The following is a 20,168-nucleotide window of genomic DNA, read 5'->3' on the forward strand; positions in this document are numbered from 1 at the left end:
AGCAAATGACAACAAAGGAATTTTTCAATATTGCAGTGCGTTGCGTATACGCGCCGTTGGCCAAAACAAATAAAATTAAACAAAAGTGACAGGCATTGCAAACATCAGTAGGGGGACAGACGGGCAGTTGGAGTACGTACCGTATATAAGGATATGGAGGCCAGGGACCGGGACCGGGACCCAGTGCCAGAGTTTTGGCCGTGTTCGGCAGGGAAACGGAAACAAAGCGCAGGCGGAAGTAATTCATTTTTATCCCTGTGTGTGTGTGTGTGTGTGTGTCCTAGTGTTGCTATGTGAATGCAAAATTGAAATTTTGGACAACATTTGCCATGAATTTTCCGGTAGAAAGATTCCTCTTTTCACCCATGAAAATCTTCTATAAATTTAACACACTTTTCTTACTAGTCTCTTGAAGAAAATATATCCATTAGAGCATTTAATTGATAAATATTTAACACCTAAATGAAGAAGCAATCAAAGTGAATTGATTGCAGTGATTCCAGATAATTAAAGACACAAATATTTTATAATTGGGGCAAAGACAAGCTTAACAGTCTACGAATACCTTGGCTTCAATTTTCCACTTGAGCTAAGATGAATTATACTTTAATTTCTCAAATAAATAATTGACCTAAGGCCATTTCGGATATACCCAAATTTCTATTTATTTCAGTGCCCATTGCGTCCATGAAACTTAATTAACCCAACAATTATTTAGCCACCAGTTATAATTAACAAACAAAAAGAGGTAACTTTTTGCCAAAATTCATTTAATTTTATTAAGATACAACACGCATTATATCTGCAACGAATATTTATGCAAAAATTGTGTGTGCATTGTGGCATACAATTTTGTTTTTGGCGCGTGCCAAATGAGCCCCAAATTGCGGTTCCCCCATCTCCAGCCGCCCGCTCTTCCCACATCTGATTTTACAGTTTTAGCCAATTATATTTGCTGGCCAAAGCTTTGCAGTGCATTCAAACGTTGATTAGATTGTTTTTCCTGCCATTTAATTAGACAGAAAGTACAACATTTTAAAGATATTCTGTGCATAATTTGAATAGTTATTGGGCCAGGAATATATTTTGTTTCTAAGTAGTTTTTTTAGCAAACTTTTTTAGCAGGGCTTCTGCAGGTGTTACGCTCATTAAGACAATTTCTTTTGTTACTACACGGCGTATACGTAAGTCCGGGAATTCCTGACAGCTGGCGCTGGGGAGCGGAAACTCTGATTACTTAAAAGTTCTCTTTTTTTACACTCTGAAAACTTTTTTAAACGCAAACTACAATGTTTTTTGGTTTGAAAGAGACAGCTGCCATCCGAATGGTACATATCACATTTCTCTATCATTCTTTAATTGCCAGAATATCGAAACTCACACATATGGAAAACCATACAAGGAAAACCCATATAGACCCCCCAGGGTCATAAACAACTTTACAGCTAATCAAACAGAATGTGTACCGAAAGCAACACAGGGAAAAGTGCCGGAAAAACTGCAATCCATAGCAACCCCTCAACAGCGACGGCGACGGTGATTGATATCACTTGTCAATATTTCATAAAATGTTGATTTGTTTCATTTTATTGTTTACATACCTCACAATTCGAACACACATACACACACATGGCAAACTTTTCTGGCTGCCATTTTCCGACAGGAGAAAAGAGAACCAAAAACCCCAAAACATGTTAGTGCCTCCTCCGCTCCATCTTTGATTATCAAATCGCATGCAAAAAAAGAGAGACGGAGGGAAACGCATTTTCCTCGTTGGTGCTGTCGTCGGACGACGCATTCATCAATGTAACAGCAGGACATTGGCAAAGGGAGAGCTCTGGCTTATGTCCCGTACATCCAATGGATTTTATATTAATATGCGCATAAATATGTGCTTTTTTCTGGTATTTCAATTTTGTTTGATTGGGAAAATTTGGGAAACTGCCAGCGGGGGGAAAACAAGATGAAGTTGTCAGTGCTACAAATTATGGGGGGAATATTCTTTGGAAATGTGAATGACCTGCTGCCATAAGATGATGGAGGCATTAAGGGAAGAGGGATTTCTGGTACTCCTTTAACATTTTAATCATTTCATTCACATTTCACATTCATTTAACATGTACCCGAAACTCATTATAGGGAGAAATACCAGCAGAAGGCTGACAATTAAAATAAAAATCACTCTCTCAGACCCACAGAACCCCGTGGCGGTGTGGAGGAAATGATACTTTACACTTCTTCCCACTCACCGTACTCCTTGCAATCCTGCATTCGTTACAATGTGACCACGCCCCATGCCCCATCCTTTAAATGGAATGAAAAACTGGAGAGGAAAACTTGGCGAAAAGTAGCAAAAAAAAAAAGAAGAAAGAAAGCGGAAAAAGGGAAAGGCGAGGAAACAAAAATTACGCATACGCCCCGTGGACTGCAGCAGCAGCAGCTGGCACATGTTACCATGTGCCGCCCCGTTTCCCCTGGCGTTGCGTATGCTCCACGTGTGGCATGAAGTTGTCTAAAGATAAATACAAATAGCAAAGTTTTGTGGGGCAATTACAAGAGAACCCCGAGAGCTCACAGGGAAACAGAGAGAGAGAGAGACTGCGAAAGAGAAGAACACCGAGAGTAGTAAAAGAGACCCATAGAACTCCAGGGGAGAGACTACCTCATAGCTCGAAGGGGAGAGAGAGAGGGAAAAAGAACTAGAACTTGAAAAAGCGAAAGGTTTTTAAAATGGTAAAATGTGTGTTTTTTGGGGTTTTTTTGTTTCATGCATAAACCAAATGCTAATTGAATTCCTTGATAAGCGTAAAATGAACTTTTGTCTCGGTTCCCCGGAAATGGTATCGAAATGAACAGATGGAAGTGCATCTGCACTTGGTCCTTACCGCAGGACCATTTCTCCGACCACAGTATCCGAACATCAGCCGCAAACATTAGAGGAGCTGTGGCGATACACATCATCGGCATGGCCTTCGCTTCGGATTGCTGCTTCATTTGTTGCGCTTTTTGTGACCATTTATCGTACGAGCAGAGCAGGTCCTGCAGGGTGTCCTTGTGTGTGTGTGAGTGTGTATGTCAACGCCAATTTCATTTTGGTGCCTCTTTCTACTGCACCATCTACTAGTATGATTCTGGTATCTGGTATTGATGGCCAAGCATTTATACTTGTCGTTCAATGTCCTGTGGCCATGTAGATCTTTGGTCATCTGCTCCTGCTGCTGCTCCTTCTGTTGTGTCCTGCTGCTCGATATCCCGATGTCCTGCTCGGTTACATGCACTTGATGATGGCTTTTCAAACTCAGTTTGGCATTAAATCTTGCGTCGAATGCAGCATCAACGTGGCGTTAAGTTATCTGATTGTGTGGCCAGGCGAAACAGAGAAACGGAGACTAAGGACGAGCCTGTGATTTATAATTATATCCCCATCCTTTAAGTGGCCGTCTCCCCTAGAGTTATAGGCTCCCTTTAAACCTATCCTTTCTGCACCAATGGCTCCCCATATAAATAGTTCAACCCCCCCCAACAAAGCTAAGCTTTCGTTTTATTTGAGTTTCGGTTTGCTCTGATGTTTATTGTTGCATCTGTTATTGCTGTTGCTTTGTATCTCCATGTGAGCTGTTGCTTTGTATCTGTATCCCGTGTATCTGTTTGTTGTTTGTTTTAGTGGTGGCCGACGGCCAAGCCGCTTATGTGTGTAATCCTCCAGTCCAGCGGTTTATTTGAATTTCCCCTACCACACACAAAAAAGCACAGGACATCCAAGGGACACACACAGTCAATTGTATTACCTTTGTCCAGAATATTTTTGTATTTGTATTTTTATTTTATTTTTGTGTTCTATGTGCTGCATAAATTATGCAACAGTTGCCCGGTTTTTTTGGGGACAAATCAAAACTGCCTGAATAAAACTGCATTACACGCTCTAATTAATGACAAGTTAAAAACTTCTGTCATATTTTTCAGCAAACAAAAAATTGTTGTCTCGTTAATTAATGAGTTAGTTAAATGAATTGGAAGTAGAATTTATAGAAATGTAGAAAGCAAAAATTCAAAGAGTAAAGGAAGTAGAAAGAATAAACTTTAAATATTTTTAAAAATTATTTGTACTTATATTTTAGATATAAATTCCTTAAGCAATGCAACTCTCAGTTTTTTAACTAGTTATTGCTTTAAATTAAGGTTCTCCTAAAACATTCTCGCATACCATACCATCGTGTTGAGTTCTAAGGGCTTTAATTTACAATGTCCCTAATTTTTTACAACTAATTTTCTATAATTCTGGAGGACTTTTCATTGATTATTATTTTGCCAGCCCCATTTTCCCTTTTCAATCGAAATTTTCCAGCAATTTTGTTCCCAATCTTCTTTCTGTTTGATTTTTGTTCCATTTTGATTAAAGTTTCTCTGTTTGTTGCCTTCATCTTGTTTGCCCTTTGCCTTGCATGTAATATTGGACTGGAGCTGCAGCGCTCCATTGCTGTTGCATGCTGCATTGTTCTAATGAAAAATGGCCAGTGGCAACAATGTTGCTCAGCGGGTCATAAAACTTGTGCAACAGCAACAGCAAAGAGGCAAAAACAAAACGGAGGGAGAGAAACAACCCGCAAAATGTGCTAGATTGCAGTTTGCTTATCTATGCACCCGTCTATTTTTCCTTGCCTCCATTTTCCATTCCGTGGCATCTTAATTTTTCTCGCTTTAGCCATAAACCAGACAGCCAGTGGAATCCCGCTGCAAGTCCTGGCTGTTCCCATTTCTTTCATGTTTTTGCTGTATTTCGTAATTAACGCGCGTAATAAGATCACGATTAAGATTTTGCTTTCCTTTGCTCCGCAATGGCGAAACCAGGACTACAGTAGAGTCCTGCTTCTGTTGTTGCTGGTCGCAACTTCATTAATTTTAATGCCACTTTCTACTTCTTGTGTTTTTTTGTGTGTAGAGAAATGAAAACTGTCCGACAATCTCTTGGCCATAGAGAAGGCGAAAATTAGCATAGATTATGAACAGTGTTTCCAGTGTCGGGCTCTTATTCTCTATTCCCTGTGTTCTCCTCGGTGTTTTCTCTTGTTTTCCATCCACTGAGGAGTCAAGTTGTTGACCATGATGAAGAGCTTGTTATAGTTTCAACCAGCTGCTGCCTTTTGCTTCCCGCTTACCGCTCCCCCATTCCCTGTCGAAGAGAGAGAGAGAGAGTTCTCTTTCTTAAATGAAGTTTATTGGCTTGATTAAGTCGAGTCGAAGCAGTTTTCGGGGGTGGATCTGCAGTTTTTGGGTAGCCTGATTGATTGCTTAAGTTCTTTGAAGTTCTATCGCTTGGTCACTTGAATATTCATGACCCGTCACATGCGGCGCATACTTGATATTAGCCCCCGGTTCCGGGGGAAACCGCTCTTGAGTGCTGCTGCAGCTCCAACTCCATCTCCCTTTTGTGTGGTTTGTACAAATCTCAACTCTGCCACTCTGCCTGCAACTCACATTAATTTCACAGTCTGCATAATTTTTTTTCAATTAAGCATTTCCCTCTTCATGGCTGATGCACTCTGCGCCCTTTCTGGGATGTCTGGAGCATCCAGCAGACAAGCAGATGAGATTGCCTTTTCATTAAGATCCGAACCGAACCAAACCCACCCGCGGAATGTCTGCTCTGAAGTGCTTCATCTTTTTGTGTGTCTGTTACTCTTTCGCTCGAACTCCCACTCCCACTCCCGCCGTATCGCTGCCTGCTATATATCTATCTTTCTCCCACTCGTTCTCTATTTTCCTCTGCCTTCTGTATCTATCTCTCTTTCGTGTTTGCTCTCGTTGTGAAAGTTTTTGCATGGTGTTGATGGAGTTGGTCTACGGCTTCTGCACTCTACGTCTTGCCTCTGCCGCTGCCTCTGCCTCTGCCTCTTGCCCCTGATTGCCTCAAGAGCCTCAGAGCCGCTTTATCATCTTTTTTTTTGCCTCACGCACACACTTGATTATGTGCATTTACAGTGAAATTAATTTCTACTTTACAGTTACTCGGAAACACACAAAAAAACAGGACAAGAAAAAGAAAAATTTGAGAGCGGAAAAAGTTTGCCATGCCGCTTGCGGCTTTGCACTGACAATTAGCCCAAAAACGAAAACAAAAGTTCGAAATGCACATGAAAAAGTTATCCCCCCCACGAAAAATGGTCACAAATGCTGCCGTTTGTGACATCATGAAAAAAAACGGCAGGAAACGAGGGAGGAGGGTCGGGTGTTGTAAGCGGCTTATCAAAATACTTTTTTTGGGCGTCTGTCGAACCCCTCCGCTGCTCCTTTCTGTGTTTTATCATATTAGCAGTGCGTTTGAGTATATAAAATTTATTTCCGAAACTTTTAACGAGATTTTTTACCCAATTTTGTCTGATGCATTTTTCCCACAGGAAAATCGGATTAATTACATCTGCGGTGGCCGAAACCCCGAGCCCCGAAAACTTTAATCGCGTTTGGGGTTTATGCATAATTCAAAGGGGAAACTCCAAAGTCAAATGATTAACGGGGGCCAGTAGTCGGGGATAACTCGATGTAACGGCAATCAATTTATTGCTTATCCTTTGACCTTTCGGGACACACACACACAGGGGTCACTGGCATAGCCACTCCGTTTATGATAAATGATATACGAGGATGCACATTCGCAAATAAAGTCAAAATGTAATACAAATTGCGCTCTCCACTTTATTTACAACCTGTTACGGCGTCAATTCTAACACATACTTAAATGTAATTTTCCGTAAAACGGCACCCGAAAAACCGAAAGCCAAAAACCAAAGCAATGGGCAAAAAAAGCCAGCAGCGAGCACACACATGAAATATAACCCACGAGAGCCCACGCGGGCCAAAAAGGGATAAAGCGCGGGGGGCAACAACAATGAGGATGAGGGTGAGGCCAGCGATAAACAGCGTCGGAAAAGAGGAGGAGAAAAAGTACGAGTAATGGCGGTAGATGGATAGGGGGTGTCCACTGTACAGGGTTACCGAACGAAACCTCTTTTTATTGATGCTTTTTACATGTCATAAAATATTTTTATAACATACTTTCGGGGGCCTCGCAGGCCAAAAACATTTTGTAAATGCTCTCTCACTCTCTCCCTTTCTCTCTGCACAAGAACAAACATTAAGCAAAAACACACAAACACACAGATCCCACGCACACAAATACTTATGAGTAAGTGGAGCGGCATTTACATGATGAAAGGCTAACCACGATTGAAATTTAAACAATTTCAACTTTTTCTTGTTCACTTTTTCATTCATTTAGTCAACTTGTCAATTTACAAAAGCATAATTTCTCTAAGGGAAAAGGATGGATAGATAGATAGGGAGAGCATCGTCCTCCCATCCAAAAACCAACTTTTTGAATATTTCCCTGGCATTCCTTCAGGCCGGCCCTCATTTGTGGCATGTGTTTCGTTTCGGGAGAGGAGAGGAGAGAAAAGATATGTCAATGAATTTGCTTTCCCATGGGGAAGTAAACGTATTTGCCGCATTCCGAATGCAAATGTTTGTTGAACTCCCAACTTTGGCACCTTTTTCTGTGGCTTTGGCCCGTTCTAGTTTTTGCATTAAAATTAGTTCAAATTTGGAATTCAAGAATTTTTTTTAAATTTATCCTTTGATGTGGATAAACGAAAAACCGTTTGATCCACTGAAACATAAAAAAAACTGAAAAATTCCCTTACCTAAGTAACCGTAAGCTCCTTCATGAGCTCCTTTTACTTACTTTGATTAAGCTCATGTACTGTCCTACAGGCTACTCATGGCCTGTCCTTCAGAATCTTCTGCTCTGGTCCTCCGCCTCTCTGTGTTTTCCATATCTTCTTATAAGCTTGTGCCCCAAAAGCAGCTTTCTAACTTTAATTTGGGAATGAAATTTGTGTAATGCTTTAAGTGACTGACAAGAAAACGTCATACGTGAGCTTCAAAAAATCAGCATAATAAATGTATGAGTGGAGGCAAAGCAAAAGCAGGAAGAAGTTAAAGGGTTACACCATGCATCGTGCATCAAAATACTATAAAGAGAGGGGACAGCAGAACAGGAACAGGAAAAGGGGACAGGGGACAGAATATCTAAATGAACTTACGCTGGGTCTCTGCTGCTGGAGAGGGAGTCACGTTTCAGGAAGGACGACAGGCGACATGTAAAGGCCACAGGACGATCGAGCGATAGGACATCTCACACACACACACACACAAGTACACACAGTCCCATCCACGTTTAGCTACGTGAGGTCATTTGGTAAATGTTTTAACAATTTAGATAAAGTTAACACATTTCGGTTCCTTTTTTTTCTTCTTTTTTTTGTAAAGAGCTTTTGGCCCCTCCAGGCAGGCAGCGAGAACTCTGCAAATGGGCATAAAATTAGTTGGGTCAGTCGAGGGATGTGACCAGGAGATGTTCTCAGAGTCAGAGTCAGAGTCAAAGTCAGCTGCCAGATGCCCTTGACACACGGCTACAACCATCGCACACTGAACTTGGCCTCCAGACGCCAAAGAACCGACTCATTTGTGCCGAAATTTACTGCTCAAAGCTGTGACTGATAACCGAAAAGAGAAGAAAAGGTTCTGCAAAAAGGGTTACTTGTGATGCAGATGGGCATCTTGTACTCATAATTTAGTCAAATTTACATGGAAATCTTTCCACTTCACTGGCGGCGTCAGCCACTTTAATTTTAAGGCGAAAATCACGGGCGAGTGTGTTGCCATTTGCATAGCTCTGAAAGGAACATTGAAACCGATCAGTATGCACATTGTCCTGCCATACAGAGCGTATGCGTAACTCGAGGAAATATTCGAGTAATTAGTGGGGAAACAGTGGAATAGTGCTTCCGTACTCGAAACTCCAAGCTAAATTTAAAGCTATATCCATTCTAGGCACTCCTTTATGCACTGCCTTCTAATGGTATTTCCCGAATAATCTGCTGCCCCACCCACAAATATGCCCACAAATTGCGCTTTTATTGCGCATTGTAATCAACATGAAAGAAAATAGAATAAAACGCAACCAAAAAAAGAAAATTAAACTGGGAAAACAACCGCAGAGCAGAGGAGAGTAGAGCGAAAAGCTCTTAGACACATTCCCATTCATTATGCAGGCCATGTGCAGAGGGCAGAGGCAGTCTTCAAGTGGATGCCAGGATCCAGCCCGTGGATGCAGAACTCCAAAAATAGGAACGCTTCTACAGACATTAGCATCCCAGCGATTTAGACAGGCTCCGGGCTCCCAGACTGGACTCCTCTCAAAAGGGAAGGATGCCACGAAAGAGAGGAGAGGCACTCGGAGAGTGCTTAAAATATAATTTTATGTTTTCCTATTTCTTCCCTCTCGGCTGCCAGTTAACATTTCGATTATACTTTTTAATGAAATTTCCAGACAAATTCAAACTGAATGGATGAGGAGCCACGAGCCATGAGCCACGAGGCATGAGCCATAACTGCATTCAATTATTAAACCAAAAGCAAAAGCAAAACCAAAACCAACTTCAACTTCGATTGTATTTCGTGTTTGTGTTTTTTACCTAAAAAACGAATAGGAATTGGGGTTAAGTGCGTCGTCGGAAATCGAGGAAGAGGCACTCTGTTCTTGTTTTGTATTTCTTTTTCTTTTTTTCTAGAGGCAGTTCCTGCATCCGTCAGCAGACTGCCGGACTACCGGGCTGCCGGGTAGTCTCTGCTGTCCTGTCCAGTTTTCCCAGGCTTTTCCTTTATTTTACATGAAGTAGCTGGCAGGTCAGAGAGCGCCCGATTGACGAGAGCCCAGCTCTGGGCGGAAAACTAACTGGAAAATTCACGAAAGCATAGCCTGTAAGGCTATCTCTGGTTGCTTTTTCTGTCCGGCTTCGATTTGAAGCTCAATTTTGGGGGGCATGGCTTTTGACTGAATGGGTGAATCTGCTAAATCGCCAAAAAATCTCAACGTAATTGCCAAAAATTACTGCAGTTTCAATTTGGAAACTAGAAACTTGGGTTAAATCATAAATTTACGACTTGATGCTGGCATCCGACATTAGATATCAGATGCCCGGTTGAGATATTCTCCCTTCACTTGAGTGAATCCTAATTCAAATTCAAATTCAGTTAAGCCTTCTAATCCCTGTGGGCGAGACAGGGCACTGGCAGTCCCCAAAAAGCAAATGTTAACTGCAATAAAAATCATCTCTCCTCTGGTAGCAATTTCCGTTTTGGACAGCTACCGAATCCTGCCCTGAGGCTTAATTATTCATTTAACGTTTGATTAGAAATTACAGATATGCATATTTGAACCTATTCGTTGGATAGATTTCTGTCTGGCCAGACGATCATAATGATGATTGCTGATGAGGTTGTTTGTTTGCTGTGCTCGAAGCTCAGTCATCGGTTACTAATGAGCAAACAGACTTTGAAGACCTGTATGTCTATCCTGCCAGCACCCTCTTCTTCCTTCTGTATCTCTGTCTCGGCTCTTTTCAGCATGTTTGCTCTTTTGCGCCAAGGAGGGAGATTCCGTTGTACATGCGTGTTAAATGATGCTTTCGTGGGGTTTCAGCTCGGAGACCTTCAGGGTTTCGCTAGGCCAAATGTTTTTGTGGGATTATCTCCTGAAGATGAGTCCTCCACGCCAATTGACAAGGAATGCCTGCCCCCTAGGCCAGCGTTCAGTGCAATTTGCAGCTCGTGGTGTCTTGGTATGTCCTTCTTTTTGGCAGGACGCCACGCGCTTTCAATTTGCTACTGCCTTTGCCATGGCCACAAATTTCTGTTGGTAAATCACGGGATGGCAATTGGTGACGCGTGTCTCGGGCCTGTTGACATGGCATCATCATCATCATTGCGGGAGTAGGCTGCGGCATAAGCCTTGGACCAAGTCATTATGCATGCCCTTTGATGGCACTGTGGCCGCACGCACTGCTGGGGGTCTGTGGCAAAAATGAAGCTCATTTCGATGAGGCCGAGGCCTATGGCCCGCACACATCAACTGACTGGAATCGGCAGAGGCTTGTGGGGAGAATGAGAGGCTTAGTGTCTGGCCAACTACTTGAATTAATTTATCTTATCGCCGGCTGCAGTGGGTATCGGGATGTTGATGAGCAGACCAGAGAGAGAGAGAGAGAGAGAGCGGAAACGGAAGGAGGACCAGCAGCAGCATCATGCATTGTTGACGCTCAAGCATACCCACTTATCAGTATCCAAACGGCAATAAATGGCAACAACAGCGCACATCACGAGCTTCATTTGAGCGGCCTCCCATCCATACATTTTTATGCCACGCGACGACCCGTTTTTCTACACCATTAGCCGCCGCTCTCTAGAGTGGAGTAGCGGCTGGTGGCCATCGAAAAAGTGTTGCATACTTAAAAGCGCGATGGTCCTTTCATCAAATTCAATTTTCTCGCTCTCTATCTTTAAGAATGTTTAACATTGTGTATGGGATAAGAGTGGGGGAGTGGCACACATTGTGGCAAGTCAATTATTTTCTTGTTTAGCAAATTGCTACACATTCAGGTTTAGTGTAGACATTGTGGCAGGCTCTCTGGCTTTGTTAAACTTTGTGTTGCTTCTTCCTTGTGTTCCTGCAACAAACTGGGGAGCATCCAGTCGCTTTTGACATCATCATCATCATCTATGTTAAAGTTTCGTACATATGATTTTTGGGGTTAACAGACACGTTTGTTAGCCAAAGAGGAATCCGGAAAAACAAAAAACTTAAATTGCTGTTGAGGTCTTGGATCTCTACGCGATGCATATCTCTATCCATCTTTGCTTCCAATTAAAAAAATGATGTGAGTGGACGGACATTCAGTTAGATCAAAATCCGGGGTCTTAGCAAGGGCTTACAAAACCCGAAGCCGATTAAAAACGAGAGCTTTTGAGGTTGCTCAAGGCTTAGCCTTTAGCTCAAGCGGAGAGATATGCCATTCAAGGCGATTTCACATCAATCTTGATTGAGCCATAAGCTACACTGAAACCTAAAACGTGTCAGAATTGAACTGAAAGAGATTGCCCACCCCCCCAGTAATGAATAGATAGTCATTCTGCTGATGACAAACTAAGGCAGAGGCCACCAGAGACGGAGAGCTCAAATTCATAAGAATATTCCCCTCTCCGTAGATGATGTCAATGGGTTAGGAGAGACTGCAACAAAATTGACCAATTAAAGCCTGGGTGTGTGCGGGGAGACGAGGGGGTGTACGAAATAGTTTTGGGTTGTTAAGCCTTTGCATAATTTTTATGCAAGCATGCGTTGTTATTTGCCTTGTTAACAGCTGCGTCAGCAGGAGTCGAGAGCAGTGCGGGGGGTCACAGGACCCAGGACCGAGAAGCCAGAACCCAGAACTCTGGCCCATGGCCCATATGCATTCATGGGAACCTCAACGACAAAGTCAACGTCATTGTTCAAGTGCACCCATGAAACAGGGCCACAGTGGAAGGGACACAGTGGCATACGCACACACACACATGTGTGTGTGTAGAGCTGAAAGGATTGAACAGGACGAGGACTCAGAGGCAGGAGGCAGAGTTATAATGCAAATATGCCATAAACTCAAAATGTCAGAGCAAAGTGCAACAAGAACAACGGAGAAAGGACTGGCAAGAGAAAAGGACCGAGAAGGATGAAGAATGAGGACAACAACGGCAACATCTCAACACGAGATGCGGCATGGCTGCTACTCTATATACTAGGAGCAGACTGGAAGGCCCAGGAAGCAGTCGCCTGTGCCTGTGCCTGTGCCTGCGCCTGCGATTGATGGATGGATGGATGGCTAGATGGCTAGATGGATGCAAAGCGAAACGAAAACTGGGCAGAGCAGGAGCACGGGCAGGGGCAGGAGCTGGGTGGAAAACGACCAAGAAGATGCCACAATCAACTTCATTATCTGATGGCATTGAGCGTGCTTAAATTGTCACCTCAAGGAGGCAGACGGAACGCATAGGATATGGCTAGGGCATGGCCAAAGGAATTTCAATTAAATTTTCATCCTCAGAGCTGAAGCTGATGAAAATATTTTGCAATCTATTTTAAGTGTATAAGTAAATAGAACCAAATCTGTTTAATGAAACACAGAAGACAGCTTGCACCCAAATTAATCTTGTTGTAGGTCGAGCAGAGAAAAGGACAGGACACAGAACACGGGACACGGGACACGACAGGACATCCTGGTCTCTCTGGTTATCCTGCTGAAGGTCTGGACAACAGCTTAACACATTTCACAGACTGTCTGTCAGTGCCTTAATTGGCTTAATACATTAAAAATACTCTTGCAAAATAGAAGAAGAAAAAGCCAGGAATTTTCCAAAGAAAATTATGAACAAAGAACTGATTTGCAGTTTGGAAATACCGAAGACAGCTCTTCTGACAATCAACACACCACAAAATGATTCATTTCCATGGCACATTTCATGAGTATCCTCTGAATAAACCGCAAAGCGTGTGGCCACCACGTCCTGACGTACGCATTAATTATGAAAAATTATCTATTGATGTGACTCTGGGTCCAGGGGGACCACAGGTTGGGGCTGCCAGGATGTGGCAGGATGTATGCCAAATCACGTGGCAAAAGTTCATTTCTCGTCGGTCATTAAAATGAGCAATGTGCCCCCCAGACAGACGCATAGGACGGACATCCAAGCGTTATGTGACCTCCTAATGTTCTTTCATCATTTTGTGGCTTTCGCATAATTGCAGTTTATTAGGCGACTGAACAGAATACGGATGATGGATCACAGGGAGTACGTGTAATATTAGATTAGCTCGGAGAGCAAGAAATCCGAATCCAGGAGTAAGATACCATCCCTCTGACAGTAATCACTCTCAAGGAGTTGTTGCGTCAGGTAGAGCTGGATTGGAGCGTCGTAAACATGTGTTTTCTCCACCCCAAAAACACAAAAACTACAGAGGGGAATTTACCATATAAGACAGTGGGCAACAGTACATATACAGAGCCAACGTACAGTGAGAAAAGTTAATGGCTTTTAAAGCAATAATAAGAATAAATGCATTTACCTATAGATATATTTTTTCGGATTTTAAAATTAATTTATTGAATTTAATTACATATGAGCAAATAATGTTTTTGTGGGTGATCGATCGATGATAATACTATATATATGTATGTATTAGTTATGTAGGTTGGTTAGTTATGTATGGTTGGTTTGGTTCTGTTATGATAAGCGCTGTAATTGTTTTATGTTCCTCAAAGAAGCAGCCGTCGTGTTTTGGTTTGATTTGATTGAATTTCTAATTTAGAGTCCATATTTATAGCTCTTATAGTGGTTATGTTGTTTCTACGTAAGAGAACTGATGTATTTTTGGTGTGTTTGAGAATATGGAGCGTGGGTGGTGTTTAGTTGCCCTGCTCGATGGTGGGGCCACGGCCGATCCCGGCACCGGCACAGGGAGCACCATCTCCAGCTGCACCGAGAGCACCGGGCATACCGCCGGCATACCGCATGCCACCAGGAACAGGGCCAGCGCTCTGCCACAGCTTGGTGATGATCGGGTTGCAGAGACTCTCGAGCAATTTCTGATAGTGCTCGTATTCCTCCTTACGGGCCAGCTGTTTGGCATCCAGCCACTTGATGGCCCCGTTGCACCTGTCCAGGATGACGGTGAGGTCAGAATCGGCGATCTTGGTCCTTAGACTGTACTCGTCGATGGTGGCCTTCATGTTGAAGCAGTACGACTCGAGGCCGTGCTTGGCGGAGATAGTCTCGTTCTGCTTCTTGTCCTCTTTGCGGTAATTCTCGGCCTCGTTGACCATGCGCTTGATATCCTCCTGGGAGAGACGACCCTTTTCCTTGGTGACGGTGATCGTCTTCTCCATGTTGACGGTACAGTTGGCAGTGACGTACAGGATGCCGTTGAGATCAATGTTGAATGTGACCTGGATCGAGGGCATGCCGCGTCCCCGCCGATTTGCTGGAGGGGTGCCCAATACCTGGAACTTGCCAAGGAGATTGTTCTGCTTGTTCATGCCGCACTCGACTTCATAAACTTGGATTGGTACACCAGCCGGGTTGTTCAAGTAGCTGGTGAAAAACTCCGTCTGTGCAGGCAGGCTGGTGTTGCGCTCGATCAGCACGTTCATCACACCGCCGGCAGTCTCGATACCCAGAGACAGAGGGATAACATCGACCAACAGGACCTTCTGCAGCTCCTTCGACTTATCGCCATGCAAGATGGCGGCCTGGACGGCGGCGCCATAGGCAACAGCCTCATCGGGATCAATCGACTTGTTCAGCTCCTTGCCGTTGAACAGATCCTGGAGCAAGCGCTGCACCTTGGGAATACGGGTGGAGCCACCGACCAACACAATGTCGTGGATGGCCGACTTGTCCAGCTTGGCGTCACGCAGAGCCTTCTCCACGGGATCCATGGTGCTGCGGAACAGATCGGCGTTCAGCTCCTCGAAACTGGCACGAGTGATCGAGGTGTAGAAATCGGTACCCTCGAACAGAGAGTCAATCTCAACTCTGGCCAGAGTGGACGATGAGAGGGTGCGCTTTGCGCGCTCGCAGGCGGTGCGCAGACGACGCAGAGCACACTTGTTGCTGGTCAGGTCCTTCTTGTGATTGCGATTGAACTCCTGCACAAAGTGGGTCACTAGACGGTTGTCGAAATCCTCACCACCAAGATGGGTATCACCGGCCGTAGATTTGACCTTGAAGATGCCATCATTGATCGAAAGAATGGACACATCGAAGGTACCGCCACCCAGATCGAAAATAAGCACGTTGCGCCCACCAACAGCCTTCTTGTCCAGGCCATAGGCGATTGCAGCGGCCGTGGGCTCGTTGATGATACGCAGGACTTTCAAACCGGCGATGGTACCGGCATCCTTGGTAGCCTGACGCTGCGAGTCGTTGAAGTGGGCTGGCACAGAGATGACAGCTTTGGTCACCGTCTTGCCCAGGTACTCCTCGGCGGTCTCCTTCATTTTGGTCAACACCATGGCAGAGATCTCCTCGGCGAAGAAGGTCTTCTTCTCGTCCTTGTACGTAACCTCAATCTTGGGCTTGCCGTCTACACTGACCACATCGAAGGGCCAGTACTTCATGTCAGCCTGGACAGCAGAATCCTTAAACTTGCGACCAATCAGACGCTTCGAATCGAAGATCCTCTGGTTTGGGTTCACCGTCACCAGGTTCTTGGCGGCATCACCAATCAAGCGCGCCGTGTCCGTGAAGGCAACATAGGATGATGTGGTACGATTACCCTGGTCGTTGGCAATGATCTCGACCTTGCCATTCTGGAACACACCCACACAGCAGTGAGTTGTGCCCAAATCAATACCAATAGCAGGTGCTTCAGACATCTTATGTGCAAAAAATAAGGCAACAATAATTATTTGCTAGTTTCGATTAAATAAATTAAATGTTGTTTGAATGAAAAAGAAACTGACATTGAGCAGTTTCTCCAAGAGCAGCTGTTCGACCGATAGAAATGAAAGTTACTGTTAGGAACAGGGTTGTTATGACACTTTCATCGCCTGAAAAATCCCATAACGGGTAATTATTTGCGGAACTTTGGTATTTTTATATGAACAATGTCCCCTTTGTTCGGGAACCAATATTGGTTTATAAATTTCCGCTCATTAGAAAGTGCTTATTTGTGCTATAGACAAAGAATGTCCACATTTTCATGCGCTCAAATTCAAACATTAGTCCAATTGCGAATCGTAAACACCTACAGAACCATTGAACGGCTTGCTCATCGACATGGATCGAAATTCAAATCTTTTCCTTGTGTCCATTCGCACTTTCAGTTCATGCTTCCATGCGCCCAAAATTCCATACCTGATTTCTCCAAGAGCAGCTGTTCGACCGATAGAAATGAAAGTTACTGTTAGGAACAGGGTTGTTATGACACATTCATCGCCTGAAAAATCCCATAAAGGGTAATTATCTGCGGAACTTTGGTATTTTTATATGAACAATGTCCCCTTTGTTCGGGAACCAATATTGGTTTATAAATTTCCGCTCATCAGAAAGTGCTTATAGTGTGCTATAGACAAAGAATGTCCACATTTTCATGCGCTCAAATTCAAACATCAGTCCAATTGCGAATCGTAAACACCTACACAAATACCATTGAATTCAAATCTTTTCCTTGTGTCCATTCGCACTTTCAGTTCATGCTTCCATGCGCCCAAAATTCCATACCTGATTTCTTGGGTTTTGGAAATTGCCAAAGCCTTAAGTTATGGTTAGTGCCTTTCAATTAATTTACACGTATAATAGCCGCAACGCAAACATATCAATTATTGATATTAATTTCAGCAATTATGACGCAATAAATGGTCAACAATTAATGATAACTGCAGTCAACGAATCGAAATGAATCGAATCGAAACGATTAAATGCATTATGGGATGTTGGTACGCTTTAAGTGTAAAGCTATTTATGAATTCCAGCTAATGAATATTTAACTAATGACACTAAAACGCACTCTAAACTAATTCAAAGAGAGAGATGCAGAGAAAGAGAGAGAGAGCAAGAAGTTGGAGCCACTTTACATAGCGAAAACATTTGGGATTTATACAGGAAAATTCCATTAAAATCATTTATATATGTTAAAATTAGATGCAAGTTTTACTACGCTAAGCGTTCTATTGATTTAAATAAATATAAGCCCCACAAACGCACATACTCACGTGAACCCATAAGTTTGTGCCATAATTTGACGGTTTGTGTGAAATTCCAAACAAATGTCATTAACAGAGACAGAGACAGGAGGATGGAAGCAAGTGTTCTTTGTGCGGTTGCCCGGAGGGTCTATCCCACCACCCCTCTACACTCCCTCTCCCTATACGATGTCTGCTTACCACATTTAGGCGATGCCACTAATTTTATAATGCAGGCCGCAAGACATAAAATCTACAAAGCCAAAGTGCTCAAGAATACAAGTATCTGAAGCATCTAAAGTTGCCACATATGTGCGTATATGGATGGCGATACAGTGCGTTGCATAGCATTAAAAGAATTTACAGCGTGGATTCAACGATTCATAGCTGAATGGATAGAAATCTTATGGAATATTTGAAGTTAAAATGTGGAACTGATTTAGTTTTTTACGTCAAATCATATCAAATTCCTTAGTGCCCTATTGTGCCGTAACGCACTGTACAATCTGCATATACATACATATGTACATATATTTTGCATCTATCCTGCCCTAATGGTTTGTCTTGGTCAGCATTTGGCTTCGTTTTTGTGGTCCTTTTCCCATTCCCCGGTATGTATTCTGGGGTCCTGTCAAATTGCTGCGTTGACAACTGACATGTGTCTCCATCCCTACATCCCTACATCCCCCCCTCTCTCTCTCTCTCTCTCTCTCTATCCCTTTTCCCTCTCGTTCTTTCTGCGTTGTAATGTTAGCTTTATTATAGCCTTTAATTACTGTTGTCCAACGGTTGTCACGGCCGCCACTGCCGCTTTCACTTGCTTGAATTTCAAAACCTTTCGTGTTTACGGCATTTGCCTGTCATTTTATAGACATTCCTCTCTCTCTCACTCTACCTCTGTGTATCATTCTGGTTGTCTCAGTTTCATAAATAATTAATGCCTTTGAGGTATGTAAACTAACAGGAGACACTATATGGAACGGGTATCTACTTTATGGACTGTAAATAAATTTCAGTGCGTGAGTGTAATTGTGTTTGCTTTTTGGGCAAGGACCTCCTCCTCCTGTAGTTAGGACCCAGTACATATAATGGCCATAAAGTCAAGACTTTTCGGGTTAATAGCCCTTGTTAGTGGACACAAAACTTTCTTCCAAAGGATTCACTCGTTAAAAATATATGTATATGTTCTCATTTGATTAGATTATAATTTTCTTTTGTTTTTAGTGTGGCATAACCCTACAGTTAATTAATTTTGAACAGCCCCAGGAAATATGTAGTATTTTAATATGGACAATATATTGTGGCAGAATAATCAAATTCATTATCATTAAATCAAGTCAGTGAATATCTTCAATGCCAGCCCATCCGAGACAGCACGACACTCTTTGATCAGAATTATCATACTAATTGCCATTGAATAGGTACCGATAAGCAGACAGATTGAGAGGCAGGCCGACATTCGGATAGTTTGACATTAATTCGAGACCGAGAGACCAATGGCTTGGAGGCAAAAATTAATTTACATTTTGTATATGCATCAATGTGATTAGCCGACCAGCAATACTTATGACAATGGTGTGGAATTTAAATACATGCCTTCGAGCATAAGATCCGGCAGAGACGGTGTGGGTTCGTGGCAAGTTGCAACATTGGTGCAGCAGGCGTAAATTGGTGTCTAATAAACACATAATCAAGGTTCATTTGCTGCAGGAGACACTAAATTGCATTAGCACAAAGGGCTGACACATGCCCAGGCTCTGGCCTCGACTCAGAAACCCAGAACCTGCCCCTGCCCCTGCCCCGGCCACCCCAATCTCCTGCAGTTTGCCAACTTGTCGGCAAATATGTGTGCAGCAGGATATTTGGCCTACAGGCCCGTACAGGCCATGTCGTGTGGCATGCTCAATTCTCTCTCTCTACCACCGCCCCCGAAAATCGGTGACAGTTTAGTTTATGGCCCCGTAACACCAGCTAAGGCGTATCTTGCTTACATTCGAATGCATTGCACATAGATACCGATACAGTTCCTGGTTCTAGATTCCTGGTTACGGATTATAATGAGCTTTTGTGCTTGGAAAGCAAATGAACATTGCTATTGAACACGAAGTTCCTCTTTCGGAAGAGAAAGTCTCAAGAAAATGCAAGATGCAGGCTAACGAGACATTTGTATAAGCCACATGCAGGCGAGATATGCTCTATCTTTTGGCTCCCCTTTGCATTGAATAGGAATCGCTGTCCAGCCACTCAGCTTTCCTCCAGCCAACTGCCCATGGGGTGCTTTGGGGGGATGTCAAATATCAAGAGCTCTCTGATCAAAGAGCAGGTTGCACCATGCCGCTGTCCAGGCCGCAGGTGCAACAATCAGAATCAGAGAGCCACCCTCCCCCTCCATGCAGATTAAGAGGAGGTGTCCAGCTGTTGGTGGGGCATGGTCAGCTCCCTCTACTAATTGGCTTGGGGCGTCGGAATGTCGCATAGTTTGGCTGCCCCACACGCATGGAATGGTGTTTCGGAAAGGAGTGACATGGTCCTACTGCTCCAATCACAGTGCCATTG

The 20,168-nt window shown here is 43.4% G+C and overlaps 1 protein-coding gene across 1 annotated transcript; it reads right to left on the bottom strand.

Annotated features, from left to right (window-relative positions):
• Positions 1-14,060: 14,060 nt before the first annotated feature.
• On the bottom strand, positions 14,061-16,304 carry LOC6594205 (heat shock 70 kDa protein cognate 4). Its single transcript, XM_002019628.2, has one exon. The coding sequence runs from the start codon at positions 16,302-16,304 to the stop codon at positions 14,334-14,336; it is 1,971 nt and encodes a 656-aa protein (XP_002019664.1). The 3' UTR covers positions 14,061-14,333.
• Positions 16,305-20,168: the final 3,864 nt, after the last annotated feature.

The sequence above is a fragment of the Drosophila persimilis genome, unplaced genomic scaffold (genome assembly GCF_003286085.1).
Source record: "Drosophila persimilis strain 14011-0111.01,24,50 unplaced genomic scaffold, DperRS2 tig00003933-arrow-pilon, whole genome shotgun sequence".
Lineage (NCBI taxonomy): Eukaryota > Metazoa > Arthropoda > Insecta > Diptera > Drosophilidae > Drosophila > Drosophila persimilis.